The sequence below is a fragment of the Larimichthys crocea genome, chromosome XVII (genome assembly GCF_000972845.2).
Source record: "Larimichthys crocea isolate SSNF chromosome XVII, L_crocea_2.0, whole genome shotgun sequence".
NCBI classification, from domain to species: Eukaryota; Metazoa; Chordata; class Actinopteri; family Sciaenidae; genus Larimichthys; species Larimichthys crocea.
In genome coordinates this window covers 34,955-49,052 of record NC_040027.1, presented here as the reverse complement: position 1 = coordinate 49,052, position 14,098 = coordinate 34,955, and the positions used below count along the sequence as shown (strand labels likewise).

General features: G+C 38.8%; 2 protein-coding genes across 7 annotated transcripts in view; one reads left to right on the top strand and one right to left on the bottom strand.

Moving 5' to 3' along the window:
- rabgap1l (RAB GTPase activating protein 1-like) overlaps positions 1–5,556 on the top strand; it is a 113,674-nt gene extending 108,118 nt beyond the window's left edge. For 3 of the 4 annotated variants that reach the window (XM_027290169.1, XM_027290170.1, XM_027290171.1), the window contains 2 exons: positions 425–625; positions 2,326–5,298. In XM_027290169.1, coding sequence (XP_027145970.1) covers positions 425–625; positions 2,326–2,481 — 357 coding nt within the window. In that variant the 3' untranslated portion in view covers positions 2,482–5,298. Of the gene's footprint in view, positions 1–424; positions 626–2,325 lie in introns of all 4 variants that reach the window. The other variant, XM_027290172.1, reaches the window with a different exon arrangement.
- A 597-nt stretch (positions 5,557–6,153) lies between these two features.
- Positions 6,154–14,098, bottom strand: part of LOC109141548 (interferon-induced protein 44) — a 21,629-nt gene continuing 13,684 nt past the window's right edge. The window contains exons 1-10 of one of the 3 annotated variants that reach the window (XM_027290173.1): positions 10,439–10,515; positions 9,629–10,027; positions 9,446–9,584; positions 9,011–9,059; positions 8,453–8,648; positions 8,112–8,264; positions 7,829–8,000; positions 7,566–7,666; positions 6,916–7,109; positions 6,154–6,508 (exon numbers count right to left, since the gene is read on the bottom strand). In XM_027290173.1, coding sequence (XP_027145974.1) covers position 6,508; positions 6,916–7,109; positions 7,566–7,666; positions 7,829–8,000; positions 8,112–8,264; positions 8,453–8,648; positions 9,011–9,059; positions 9,446–9,584; positions 9,629–9,961 — 1,338 coding nt within the window. In that variant the 5' untranslated portion in view covers positions 9,962–10,027; positions 10,439–10,515 and the 3' untranslated portion in view covers positions 6,154–6,507. Of the gene's footprint in view, positions 6,509–6,915; positions 7,110–7,565; positions 7,667–7,828; positions 8,001–8,111; positions 8,265–8,452; positions 8,649–9,010; positions 9,060–9,445; positions 9,593–9,628; positions 10,028–10,438; positions 10,516–14,098 lie in introns of those variants that run through there. The other 2 variants (XM_027290174.1, XM_027290175.1) reach the window with 2 other exon arrangements.

The window sequence follows — 14,098 nt, the reverse complement described above, 5'->3', positions numbered from 1 at the left end:
CTGGATGGCCGCTGTGCATTTAGTGATGATGAAATAGATGAATTGCGAAAATAAACTTCCCCTTGAGCAATGAGCACATGGCAGGAATAATCTATTAATATTTTTTAATATGTCTGCTTGTAAGGTCCTGGACAGACAAAAAGTCAAAATCAAAGGAAAAACGGAAAATTTTTAGTCCCTGTGCACATAATGTATCCACCGTTTAGATCACAATCAGGGCAGAATGCTCTCACAGAAATGACACACTGAATAAATAGTGTTTTTTTGCATCAGGACGATATTATTATTATCTAATGCATGATAATTAAGTGTTCTGCCACATCAGATGTGTTCTTCAGCACTTGTAATGTGTCTGCTACAACATGTGTGTATTCACCCACCAACCTCTGCTAACATACACGTGTGTGTTTATGTGCTTGTGCAGAGTAAAGTCATGGGCTGCGACCACTGCAGGGACCTGTTCAGCACCCTGGGATCCCTCCAGGCGTCGTCCCCCGGCAGAGACAAGACATCCACCGAGCCACTGGATGAGGAGAAAGACGGACTAAAGGAGCAGCTGAGGCAGCTGGAGCTGGAGTTGGCACAAACTAAACTACAGCTAGTGGAGGCCAAGTGCCGCATCCAGGTCAGTAGCACCAGGGACGGACAGCGATATCAATAACTATAATAATAACTGCTACAAAGATGCAGGGCAGTAGAACAAGTCTGTATGAGCACTCTTAAAGAAATAGATATTGTAAGTAAAACTGTCATAAAGATCTAAGTCCATATTATAAAGAAGATGTAGATAATCTGTAAGTATTATTAACATACCTGAATTTACTGCTCATTAAGTACTTTATTACCCGACTGCTATAAGTATTATCTCAATGTGCTCATAAAAAATGTAGAAACAGGGACATAACAAGAGTGCATGCTGGTGTTTAGCAGTACATTAAACATCCGCATCTTAACTAATCTCAGTTTAACGTGTTAGCATTCCAACATTTGCTAATAAGCACCAAACCCAAAGTACAGCCAAGACTGATGGGAATGTTGCTATAGGAAAGGTTAAGAGATCAACGTTCAAAGTTATAATAGTTAACTTAGTTCATCCTGAGAGCTACATATATGTGCTATAATTGCTGAGGTGTTTTTTGTCCCGCTCCCAGAGTGTACTCCTGAAACGAGCATAGTCTGGGGGCTGCTCTTTTTTTCTTCTCCCCTCCCTTTCTTCTCCCCTCCCCTCATACTCCCATCACCTTCTTTTTATTCCCCTTTGGCTATCAGACCTTTGTACTTGTACTGTTGCAATGACAAATTAAAGCCTTCATCACATTGATTCCTGTACCAAGTCAATCCAGTCAATGTCAAGACATTTCACTAAAAACCAAAAATGTCTACTTCACAGCCCTAAAAACAAAACATAATATAGGCGTAACAGGACATACAAAAGCACCTCCACTCCACAATAAAAGTCAATGCTACCATGGATGTGACAACTTTGATCCCGAAAAAGTTGGAACACTTTGTGAAATGAATTTAGCCTGGAGGACACAGTGGGCCCCGAGATGTCAGAAGTATTTCCGGATGTGTTGATGCATAGCTTTCTCTTTGCATTTACATCTGTAGATGCAGTGACAAACTGCTGACTGCTGTTTACTGTCAAAGGTTTTCTGTAATAATGTAGTAATATACCTTATACAATACAATCCCTTATACAGGCTTTTGTTTTCGGCCTAGCCCCTTACTTGCAGAGATTTCACTGAATCTTTTAATGTTATTGAGGATTGCAGGATGTGAAATTCCTAAATTGTGTGTGGAGAAATGTTCTTAAACTATAAGACTAAATTGCCCACGCAGTTTTTTACAAAGTGGTGAACCTTGCACCATCGTTACTTACTACTACTACTACCATTACTAGAGCCTTTTGCTCCTTTTATATTCAATCATGATACCGTCATCGTTACCAACAAACACGTTTACCTGTGGAATGATCCAATGATCCAAACATTGGAATGTTTTGCAGGCATCAAGTTCAGGATGAGTAATATTGGCAAAAAAAACAAAACAATAATTAAATATCTTGTCTTTGTACTGTATTCAAGTAAATATTGATCAAAAATGTATTTATGTTTTACAGTGTCCCAACTTTTTTTTATAAGGATACACATTCCATGTATGATTGGTGATATGTTTCACAGCTGGATAATCTGGACAACACAAGCTAATAAACAGAGCCATGTGCCAAACAGCAGTGTTAGATTAACTTACTACATAGATCGTATGCTTTTCCTCCCCAGTGCTTCACTTGTTGATTCCTCTGCTCCTCTTTTCACCGTGCAGGAGCTCGAGCACCAGCGGGGAGTCCTGATGAACGAGATCCAGGCGGCCAAGAACTCTTGGCTCAGCAAAACCTTGGGCTCCCTAAAGAGCTCTGCCTCCTCTTCCTCCAGCTCCACGTCCCAGACCCCGTCCTCTCCAAAGGAGGGCCCTGCCTAGATGACCATCCCTCCACTTGTCTGTCCACTGCAGGATGCACACTAGAGCTGAGGAACACAAGCCGAAGGAACAAAGAGTGGAGAAATGCAGTATTCCTTTTTTCAGCCGGTGGCAAAGCAGAGCTCAGCAGCTTCTTGGACTGCAAACAACTGAAAAGATGAGGGAAGAAACAGGCGGAGGACTGGACCTGCCACCTGTCTTTTGCTTAATGTTTACGTTTGAGTGAAATAAAGTGTCTGTTGACCTTCTCTGCTTCACAGGTGAGGAGACAGGTGAAGGTGAATCATCTGTGAGGCTTAAAGCTGATTTAAAGTTCAGTGTTCGATGCTGACACTGTTTTGTTGAGTTAACTCTCATTATAAGAAAGATTAGTTAACGAACACAATGGCATCCCTCATGTAGGCAGATAATCTAGTTCCACCTTGTGGCCAGACATTGCTACTGCAGAGTTATAGTCCTTTTAGCTGAGAATTAAACCTGTGTTCAGTCTCTAAGTTTGAACAATATTTTCAATGATAGTGATAGAGCTACAGCTGCAGAGATACTATATGTTTACTGCATAGGAATATATTCATATACATTAAACATCTTCAGCACAAAAAAGCCACAGCACTCTGAAAAAAGGAATACTGCATTCAGAGTCTTAAACGAGAACAACACAGAAAGTTGTATTTCTTTATAGTAATATAACGTAAACAATGTTGTCATATAAATATGTATAACTAATTATTGATTTTTGTAATAATCATGTACAGTTCTTTAAGAGAAGAAAAAAAACACAAGGAAAAGTTTTTTTTTTACTGTTTGGAATTTGAATGTCAACTCTCTAGATGTTGACGTAAGCACAGTGTGTGATCGATCGGGTTGAGTCCAAACGCTGAAGAGCTGAAGTGACAACCCGCAGATTAATGTTGTTAATATCCCACCTGTTTGTTCCATCATGGGTTGAACTGACTCAAGATGTCCAGAATTACTCTTTACTCTTTAATTTGCTTTTTTAATCCCAGTTCCAGCTCATGCCTGTAGGTGTTTTATTGCCGTTTTTATTTTTTGTGTCACTGCATACATATTTTTATCATGCAGCCATTATTTTACACAGCTGTGATCACAACAAAAATTGACTCTTTTCCATTTCTGTGTTGATTCAGTCATTTTTATACCATCATTGTGATACTTTATTCAGTCAGTTTTTACTACTTTTCAGTTGGAATAGGTACAAGGTGTTGTACATATTTTTGTTTTAGTTTTTTTAATCTGTCCCTGTTAATTCCATCTCTGGTGTCTGAAAACAGTTGTTATAGATGCAGATATCAGGACTTGTGTTCCTCTTTAAGAAGAAGCCATATTCTTGAATGTGTTCTTTTACACACCGAAAAGAGCCAGTTAATCCATCACAGTGTATCTGTGTATCTGTTATGTAATGCTATGTAGACAACACCCATTGCCTACATAGCACTCACCCGTTCACACCTGTTTCACTGTAAATACCACAGTCAGCACATTAAATTAAGTAATCTAATAATACAGTGTAGGCTCTAAAGTATCTGTTACATGTCACAATTCATCCCTAAATATACACCTAGCATAACATTAATAAGCAAGATTAAGTTGCAATATTCCCCCATCATTGCCAAACAATCTTAAGGTCATTTCCGCAGCTGTGCCAACACCTTCTTTGCCCTTTGTCGTGTTCAGACAATTCCCTTTTTTATAATTTTTTTACGCAATGACCACAGCAAGTAGATACATTAATCTTCACTGTGTCAGAGGTGGACTGTTGGCTGTGTTGCTCAGGGCTCACTGTATAACTTAAATCTTAAATGGCGTGAAGGTAAACAACTTCTAAGACATCATACGTATTCCGTTACAAGTTGCTACAGGATGTGTAAGAAACACAGTCAGTGGAGGAGACCAGGATAATTTTGTAGTCTGTGTTCTGAGTTGATACATTTAGCCAAAAAATTCTGTATTTTGCTTTAACATGAATGCATGTTAGTGCTGTGTTAGCAGGCAGAGAGCTGCAGTGTAGGTGCCAAATGTCTCATTCTATTCTTCGTTCTGGTTGTCACTTAAATCAGCATTTGGACTCTGACCAAACCCATGTGTACTTGTTTGTGTGTGTGAGTGAGTATGTGTGTGTGTGTTTCTGGATGTTTGTATGTTAAGTGTGTGTTCTGCACTGTAACTCAAGTGGTTGAAGTTGAAATGGCTTCTTCTTCACGTGGCTGCCTTTTCTGTTGATGACTGAATCCTGTTGGCTGACGAGAAGAAAGCCATCTGACTGTTTGAAATGTCGGAGAGCATCAGCTGTGCCATAAGAGCCTCTCCTCTGCTCCGTCCCCAGTGGTCTTCCTCTGTGCTCTCAATGACCTGAACCCAATTCACCAAAAACCATGTCATCTGATCTTCAAGACAGATCTGCTGAGTATCTTTTTCAGCAGCCTGTTTCACACATTTCCGCCCGGAGCATTCCAGTACGACCACTGTCCTCTTGCTGGTGGCCACTGAGCAGCTCCACTGGAGAAAATACGTTAATATCACGGGAAGGGAGAAAAAGGAAGCTGACCGCCTGAATATAATTGAATTCCAGGTGTGTTTTGCATTTCCAGGACATTCCTCTTGCACTATCGTGCATCATTCTTGCTGGTCACGTGTGACAGTTATAAAGTTAAACAACCAGTTCAATATAAACTGTGGCCAAGTTGGAGAAAGCTCCTTGTCTTTTATGTGCACTAAAGCAACGTTGATATTTTAAACACTATTTCAAGATGTGTGTTTGTTTGTTTAAAGTTATCCTGATCACAGAGCATAATTATTTTTTAACTGATGATTATTGCCGCAGAGAGGACAGCTGCCAATTTATAATCCACTCTAATTAACAGTTAATTTCAATGATGCAAAAGCAGATGGTGAGTCGGATTAGAGGTGTGATGTGTGTAGTTTACAGTTTGTTGTAATACCACAGTCCAGTTACACAGGGAGGGACTGCTCATCAGCTTGTCTGACTCCAACACTGTTTGCTGTACAGTAACTGTCTGACCTGCATTAATAAATTTCAGTTTTTCTGTTCATTCATGCACTTTGAGCTTTTTATTGAACATCTGAAAACTACAATTATCAACACAAACACCTGAAAGCCTAGAAAATTGTTTTCCTCTCACCACTGTAGAGAAAAGGACTTGTTTCTATGAAATTTGATAATAACAGATGGTGTCTGTGGAGTACGTACAGACTTTTTACCAGGATATAAAACGTATAGCAGTTACTGCAACATCTGCGAGAGAGAAATATCAGCTTTGATTTTTGTTTATTTCTTTACATTATTAGACTCAGTTTTAGTTAAATCAGATTGTGATTAAGTATAAATTTGAAGTCTTTTACTTTACTTGAGACTTTTCTGCCACTTTATACTTCTACTCCACTACAATAATGTGACAGCTGTAGTAGTTACTATTCAAATAACATCAACATTTCTCACAAATTTCAAAATTGAAAAAAACAACAATCCAATAAAATGGAGAAAATAATCAGCAGATGAATAAAAATAATCAGAACTGCTCTTCCAAACAAAATGGTTAATAAGTAGCTCCACCACAACCAGCTATAACAGTACATTACAAATGAACCATGAGAAATGAGAATCTAATGTTCTAATATATAACAGTGTAGCAGTCAAAATTAAAGAGTACTTTTATTTTTAATACTTAAAACACATTTTCTTGATTATACTTCCATACCTTCACTTAAATAACATTTTCAATGCAGGACACGTACTGTAGTATTTTTAATGTGTGAATCTGAATACTTATTCTGTCACTGGGAAAAGCATTATTAGAAATTGTGTTTTTTATCAGCTTAACATTCTCTTTTGTAACATACTGCACACTGTGATTTTCTTGGTAAACTTTGACTCCAAAGATCAAATATCATCAATTTCATCTGGACGTACATCAGCTTGAAGGAGGCAAAGCTGATGATAAAACCATCTGACTGTCCACACGCTGACTGTGACTCCAACCTAAATTGTCTGTACACAGGGCAAAGAACAAAATTAATGAATAATTTCTCTGAGAAGTCACCATGTGCTAAAAATAACAAAAAGAATGTTGCGTGTGTTGCCTTTTCAAACTTGCTTGTAATGAAATGTCCCACTAAAAACTTACCAATTACAAAACTATCACATGAATAAATTGCAGATGACTAAAATGTTTAGACAGAAACATTAAGGAGGTACACACCCTAGATGATGATAAGAACTACCAGAAAAAAACAGATGGATTTTTTTTTACTGTTCAGCTCATGATATTTCTGTGGGCTGCAGTGCTCACACTTTTACTACAGTGAACTCGACCCAGACCTGCTCATCTGCTGTATCGTTTTAAGGGACATTTCATTACAGCTGGACTAGATTTAAACCCTTGAGCTAATTCTTACTATTCTTTGGTTTGAATGTTGCTGAATCGGTCACTCAGCTCATCGAAGTAATTATCAGCAAAGCGAAGCATCTGGATGATGGCGGTGAGCAGCAGGATGTCGCAGTTTGGGTCCAACTCCAACTCTTCACTGTAGTTCTTCACTGGAACAATGCAGGACAGTGGCACACCGAGCCGAGCACTGGCCTCCTGCATCTGGATCACAAAAGCAGCACGAACGACGAGGGTAGTTTATAGTGACACCACATAACAAAGAATTGCATTCAGTTAAGTTCAACAGTGTAAATATTTTTCCTTTGGTCTTTACCACAGCAGAAAGGTTGATTGTATTACATTTATGTATTTGTTTAGGTTACCTGAATTACAATTCGACACAAACTTAATTACTGTGTAACTAAGTCACTACAGTTAGTACTCAATTCACACAGAAGAGAACACAGTTGTAGTGAATAGCAAGTGAAATCACTAAATTAACTAAAACACTAAATTAAATAAAAATCTGATTGGCTCCATTGGCTTCCTCAGTCACTGCATGACTCCTACTTAAATTTCCTGATCTCCTTGTTCCTCGAGCACTCAAATTGCAAAATCTCGCTTTATTTAGATTTTTGCAGAATAAAGTCCTACAAGCAAGTTTAAAGTTGATCTCACCATTTCTTTGATGTAGCTGCTTTTATAAATGTTCCTGATGTCCTGTGAAACAAAAGGACATGCTTCATCCACTTTAGTCATCAGGACCAGCTGAGGAATCCCTGAAAAACCAATAAAACAATGTTTAAATAGATTACTATATTTAAAAAAAAGAATAAAAAATGAGTACAGTTTTTGGATAGTTCTCACCATCCCTTCATCAAGTTATATTTTACTCAGTGAGGTCTGAGAATTTAAATAATGTGGGGCTCATTTTTACTGACCCATTATGTTGACCTTTCTGCGGATAGCTTCCAACTTCTCCTCCAGTTTTGCGGGCATGATGGATACCTTGCAGGCATCAATGACGTAGGCCACACAGTGGATCTTGTCCTTGATCTGTGGAAACTTACGGTAGCCAAGGGCCTCCGATTGCAGAGCAACAGAGGGGTTGAGCTGAGTCATACAGGGGAAAGAAAAGTACAGTTTGTGTTACAAAAGCAAAACAACCAAATCAGAAAGTTTCAATTTGTTGATTATCCTGCTGAATGTTACAAAAAGCTCTACCTGATAACAATCTGGCAGATGTCCCTTGAGGATGTTGACGATGTCATCAATATCAATCCCTGCCCCTGTGTTTTCCTCCAGTCCCATGGTATCACACAAGATGATTGGCAGAGGTTTTCCTCCTCGTCCAGCTCTCACTGAGTAGGTGCGGAACTGTCAGGTAATAAGTAATGAAGCATTGACAACATTGTTTTAGCTTTACTGTCATGATCAGTTTATTGTTTATCTATTTTCAAGTTACCAGAGTATTATTATTGTTTTTGTTATTTTTATATAAATATATAGATTTAACTAAATTGAACAACGGGTTTGTGATTGTTGCAGCCCTCACAGGAACTAACCTGTGTGGTGAGGCTGGAGGTAGAGGAGCCAGCGATGGCCTGGCTGGTGACGTGACCTCTGAACACAGAGTTGATAGAATTGAAGAAGCTGGACTTTCCAGCTCCAACTGGTCCGATGAGCAGGACCCGAAGCTGAGACACAGAGCTGACTGTGGGAGAGTAGACCTTAATACTCTCCATCATCTTTGTCCTCTTCCTGATGACACAAGAGCAGATTTAAAAAAATATTTGACTGAAAAGGCAGCTAATGTGACAAGCAGAGACACTGTGTTTTATATATGTAGTTGCCAAACCCTAAATTTGACCTAGCTAATTGCAATTCACATCCACGTCCATACCACTGCAAGCTTGAAACACTATAAATTTTAGCATTGTACAGCCAGCCACCACATATTATGGTGTGTGTTTAACAGCTTCATTATACAGTCATGGCTAATCTATTACAATATAGGACAATGCATTATAATCTAGTATGATATGGTGCAGCATAATATAACATATCAAAGGATAGTACAATAATAACTTTATATGATGCAAAAGGTGCACCATCCGCCTTACTCAGTCTCCCAGACCATCGATCTCCATGGCTTTTCAAATTCTGGGAATGCTGTTGAAGAGCAAAAGCAGTTTTCACAAAACAAAATTGTCCAGTTTTATTCAAATATAATCCAACCTTTCAAATGAAATTTGTAACATGATGAATATTAACAAAACAATAACCAAATTGATGTTGTTTGTTCATTCTGTCTATTCTGAAAGAACTTCAACAAACTAAATAAGAATATAATTAGTGGCTTCTCAAGAAGAGTTATTAATGTGTAAAGTTCAGCAAGCCACGATTTATGAAAACAGGAAAGGACTTTGTTAAGTTGCAGAACAGGAATGATAATGGTGAGGCTAGCCTTGTGCTTGATGTAAGACACAATCTGTTTGAAACATGCTACGTATCAGTAACAGTAAGTATCAGTATTTGGTTGTTTAGAGAGAACTTACCCTCCACTTGATAGACTTCGCATTCAGTCAGATTGAGGTCGTTGCCATGCATTTCTGCAGCATTGAAGTTGTAATAATTTCCTGGATTGCTATGCACTTTTGCCTGGCCTCCATTGACAAATGCCAGTGCTTCTCCAAAATATGGACCAGAGTTAGCTATCATTCTCACTGCACTTCTCCAAAATATGGACCAGAGTTAGCTATCATTCTCACTGCATAAGCAGCACTAGTGACCGGATATTTGAGGACATTGTCTTGTTTGAAGGTGAAGAGAAAGGCCTGATCATCATGCACATACTGGCCAGACTGACTGAAAGGTTGTCTGGTGTAGCCTCCAAACACGTAACCTGAAGCATTATAGCCCACAGACATTGTGGGACCTTGGTTGTCACATAGTTGGTGGAAGGCTGCGCCGGTGAAACCATGGATGCTGGCCTTGTACAGCAGCTTTAGTCTGACACTTCCCAGCTGGGAGCAGATTGATTTCTGCTGGCTCCTGGTTAGCCTGGGGTTCATGTTGGATGGTTGTTCTGCTAAAGTTCCTGACTTCCCAGAGCCTTTTAAGTTCACTTAGTGTTGAGTCTGAATACAAAACAAAAACAGCTGCATTAAAAAAAACTGTATATATCATTTGATGAGCAGCAGGGCGCTGTATTGAGTCTAGAGTTAGAGATAACAAATAATTTTTCTGATTCCATTCATTTTACTCATTTTGTTCACTCAGTTCATATCCTAAGTGATCTCATCATTGTTCAACATAGTATTCAGTATAGTCAGTTCTGATTCATTCATGCAAGTCCAATCAATTTGCCATTTTATTTACATTTACGGAAAAAAGCCAGAGCAAAACAAAAGGCACAATTAAGTTCAGTCAAACAACCGTCAGTCATTGGCACAAATTCATACAGTAGTTAAATTTGGCAGTCATATATTGTAAGTGTAACTTGTAATACAATCATACAACTGGAAAGACAACACAGACGACATTTTTACCTTCCTCCAACTTCAGGAAAACCTGAACCGCATTACTCCACTTCCAAGAAAATGAAAGTGCGGAGTATTTGTAGGCGTTTTTATACTGATGCTGCAAATTCAACCCCAAGACCGGAAGCATTGTGGTGTTGCCTTCAAAATAAAATACAAAAAGAAGACATTTTTGTGTGAAATGGAAATTTTTATTACAACTTGGGATCAACGTGTGTCCTTCATATTCCCTCTTAATTACATCTTAAATATTTTCTTTATTCTCACCTCTCCACTTCTCAATTTTTTTACACAAGAATAATGATTTTATTTTGAAGGTCTGTACTGGGAGCTAAACATTTTAGCTGCCTTGACAGCTTGACAACGTTTACTTTCGTTTCCCGTCAAACCGTATTAAAGGGGCGGGGGCCAAAATGAAAGTGTTAAAGAACATAACGACAGTTAAAAGTTTATAGTAAACTGTATCAACTTGTAATCAGGTGAATAATGACTCTGTCATTCCCACTCTGCGCCCAATACATCTGCTCTTTCACTATGAAACTTACAACACTAAGTCACACACCACCAACTATTTCGCTTACTTTTATAAATATGGGCCTAAATTTTGGGGAGAAAATGTTTTGTGGCTTTCCTTTGATGTCCTCCAGCTACTCCGCATCAACTCGCTGTGATTTACAGAGTTCCCTTATGGGCAGTAAACTCCTACCAACTGTAGTTACTGTTAGGTACTGTCAGCCTCGTTTGTTAGCCGGACTGCCTAGAGTGTGAGCCCAGAGCACCAGGGGAGTGTTATTGTTTGTACCACAGACATTTTGGACCACCAAGCAGAGAAGGTTTTTAAGCCCAGGGCACGAGGGAATGCAGACGGAGAGCAAGCAGGCAATGTAACTGCACTTAGTAGCTTAGTAGACATAATGGCAGAGGTGAAGAGGAGGAGGAAGCTCAGAGGAGTGTCCAAGTAAGAAGCTGCTAGGCAAGAGTAAATTAGGACTGACTCTTGAAAACTTGGCTTTGATCAAAGTATCCTCCAATTGCAGCAATTACAGCCTTGCAGACCTTTTTCATTCTATTTGTCAATTTGTGACGGTAATCTGAAGAGATTTCCTCCCATGCTTCCTGAAGCACCTACCACAAGTTGGATTGGCTTGAAGGGTCCTTCTCACGTATCATACGGTCAAGCTGCCCCCACAACAGCTCAATAGGGTTGAGATCTGGTGACTGTGCTCTAATTTCTTTGTTTTTATTGGCCAGTCTGAGACATGGCTTTTTCTTTGCCCCTCTGCCTAGCATCCCTAAGTCACCTCTTCACTGTTTATGTTGACACTGGTGTTTTATAGGTAGTATTTAATGAAATTACCAGTTAGGGACCTGCTCCAGACACTTACCTAGTTTAAAGAAGGCCAGTTTTATTGCTTCTTTAATCAGCACAACAGTTTCCAGCTATGCTACCATGATTGCAAATGGTGTTTCTAATTTCCAGTTAGCCATTTAAAATGATGAACTTGGATTTGCAAACACAACCTGCAATTGGAACACAAGAGTGATGTTTACTGTTGATGGGCCCCTGTACACCTATGTAGATACTCCATTACAAATCAGCTCTTTCCAACTACAATAGTCATTTACACTATTTGCAATAATTTTGTAGTCTGTGTTCTGAGTTGATAGATTTAGCCAAAAAATTCTGTGTTTTGCTTTAACATGAATGCATGTTAGTGCTGTGTTAGCAGGCAGAGAGCTGCAGTGTAGGTGCCAAATGTCTCATTCTATTCTTCGTTCTGGTTGTCACTTAAATCAGCATTTGGATTCTGACCAAGCCCATGTGTACTTGTTGGTGTGTGTGAGTGAGTATGTGTGTGTGTGTGTTTCTGGATGTTTGTATGTTAAGTGTGTGTTCTGCACTGTAACTCAAGTGGTTGAAGTTGAAATGGTTTCTTCTTCACGTGGCTGCCTTTTCTGTTGATGACTGAATCCTGTTGGCTGACGAGAAGAAAGCCATCTGACTGTTTGAAATGTCGGAGAGCATCAGCTGTGCCATAAGAGCCTCTCCTCTGCTCCGTCCCCAGTGGTCTTCCTCTGTGCTCTCAATGACCTGAACCCAATTCACCAAAAACCATGTGATCTGATCTTCAAGACAGATCTGCTGAGTATCTTTTTCAGCAGCCTGTTTCACACATTTCCGCCTGGAGCATTCCAGTACGACCACTGTCCTCTTGCTGGTGGCCACTGAGCAGCTCCAATGGACGAAATACGTTAATATCATGGAAAGGGAGAAAAAGGAAGCTGACCGCCTGAATATCATTGAATTCCAGGTGTGTTTTGCATTTCCAAGACATTCCTCTTGCACTATCGTGCATCATTCTTGCTGGTCACGTGTGACAGTTATAAAGTTAAACAACCAGTTCAATATAAACTGTGGCCAAGTTGGAGAAAGCTCCTTGTCTTTTATGTGCACTAAAGCAACGTTGATATTTTAAACACTATTTCAAGATGTGTGTTTGTTTGTTTAAAAGTTATCCTGATCACAGAGCATAATTATTTTTTAACGATATTATTGCCGCAGAGAGGACAGCTGCCAATTTATAATCCACTCTAATTAACAGTTAATTTCAATGATGCAAAAGCAGATGGTGAGTCGGATTAGAGGTGTGATGTGTGTAGTTTACAGTTTGTTGTAATACCACAGTCCAGTTACACACAGGAGGGACTGCCATCAGCTTGTCGGACCCAACACGTGTTGCTGTACAGTAACGGTCTGACCTGCATTAATAAATTTCAGTTTTCTGTTCATTCATGCACTTTGAGCTTTTTTATTAAACATCTGAAAACTACAATAATCGTTCACTGACAACCAGAAACACAACCTGAAAATATATAACGGCATTTATCTGCCAACACAAACACCTGAAACCAGAAATTGTTTTTCCTCTCACCACTGTAGAGAAAAGGACTTGTCTAGAAATTGATAATACAGAGTGTGTCTGTGGAGTACGTACAGACTTTTTACCAGGATATAAAACGTATAGACTGTACTGCAACATCTGCGAGAGAGAAATATCAGCTTTGATTTTGTTTATTTCTTTACATTATTAGACAGCTGTAGTAGTTACTATTCAAATAACATCAACATTTCTCACAAACTTCAAAATAAAAAAAGCAATCAAATAAAATGGAGAAAATAATCAGCAGATGAATAAAATAACATTAATTCCTCCTCTCCCAAACAAAATGGTTAATAAGTAGCTCCACCACAACCAGCTTAACGGTACATTACAAATTAACCATGAGAAATGAGAATCTAATGTTCTAATAATATAACAGTGTACCAGTCAAAATTAAAGAGTACTTTTACTTTAATACTTAAAACACATTTTCTTGATTATACTTCCATACCTTCACTTAAATAAACATTTTCAATGCAGGACACGTACTATAGTATTTTTTAATGTGTGAATCTGAATACTTTATTCTGTCACTGAGAAAAAGCATTATTAGAAATTGTGTTTTTACCAGCTTAACATTCTCTTTTGTAACATACTGCACACTGTGATTTCTTGGTAAACTTTGACTCCAAAGATCAAATATCATCAATTTCATCTGGACGTACATCAGCTTGAAGGAGGCAAAGCTGATGATAAAACCATCTGACTGTCCACACGCTGACTGTGA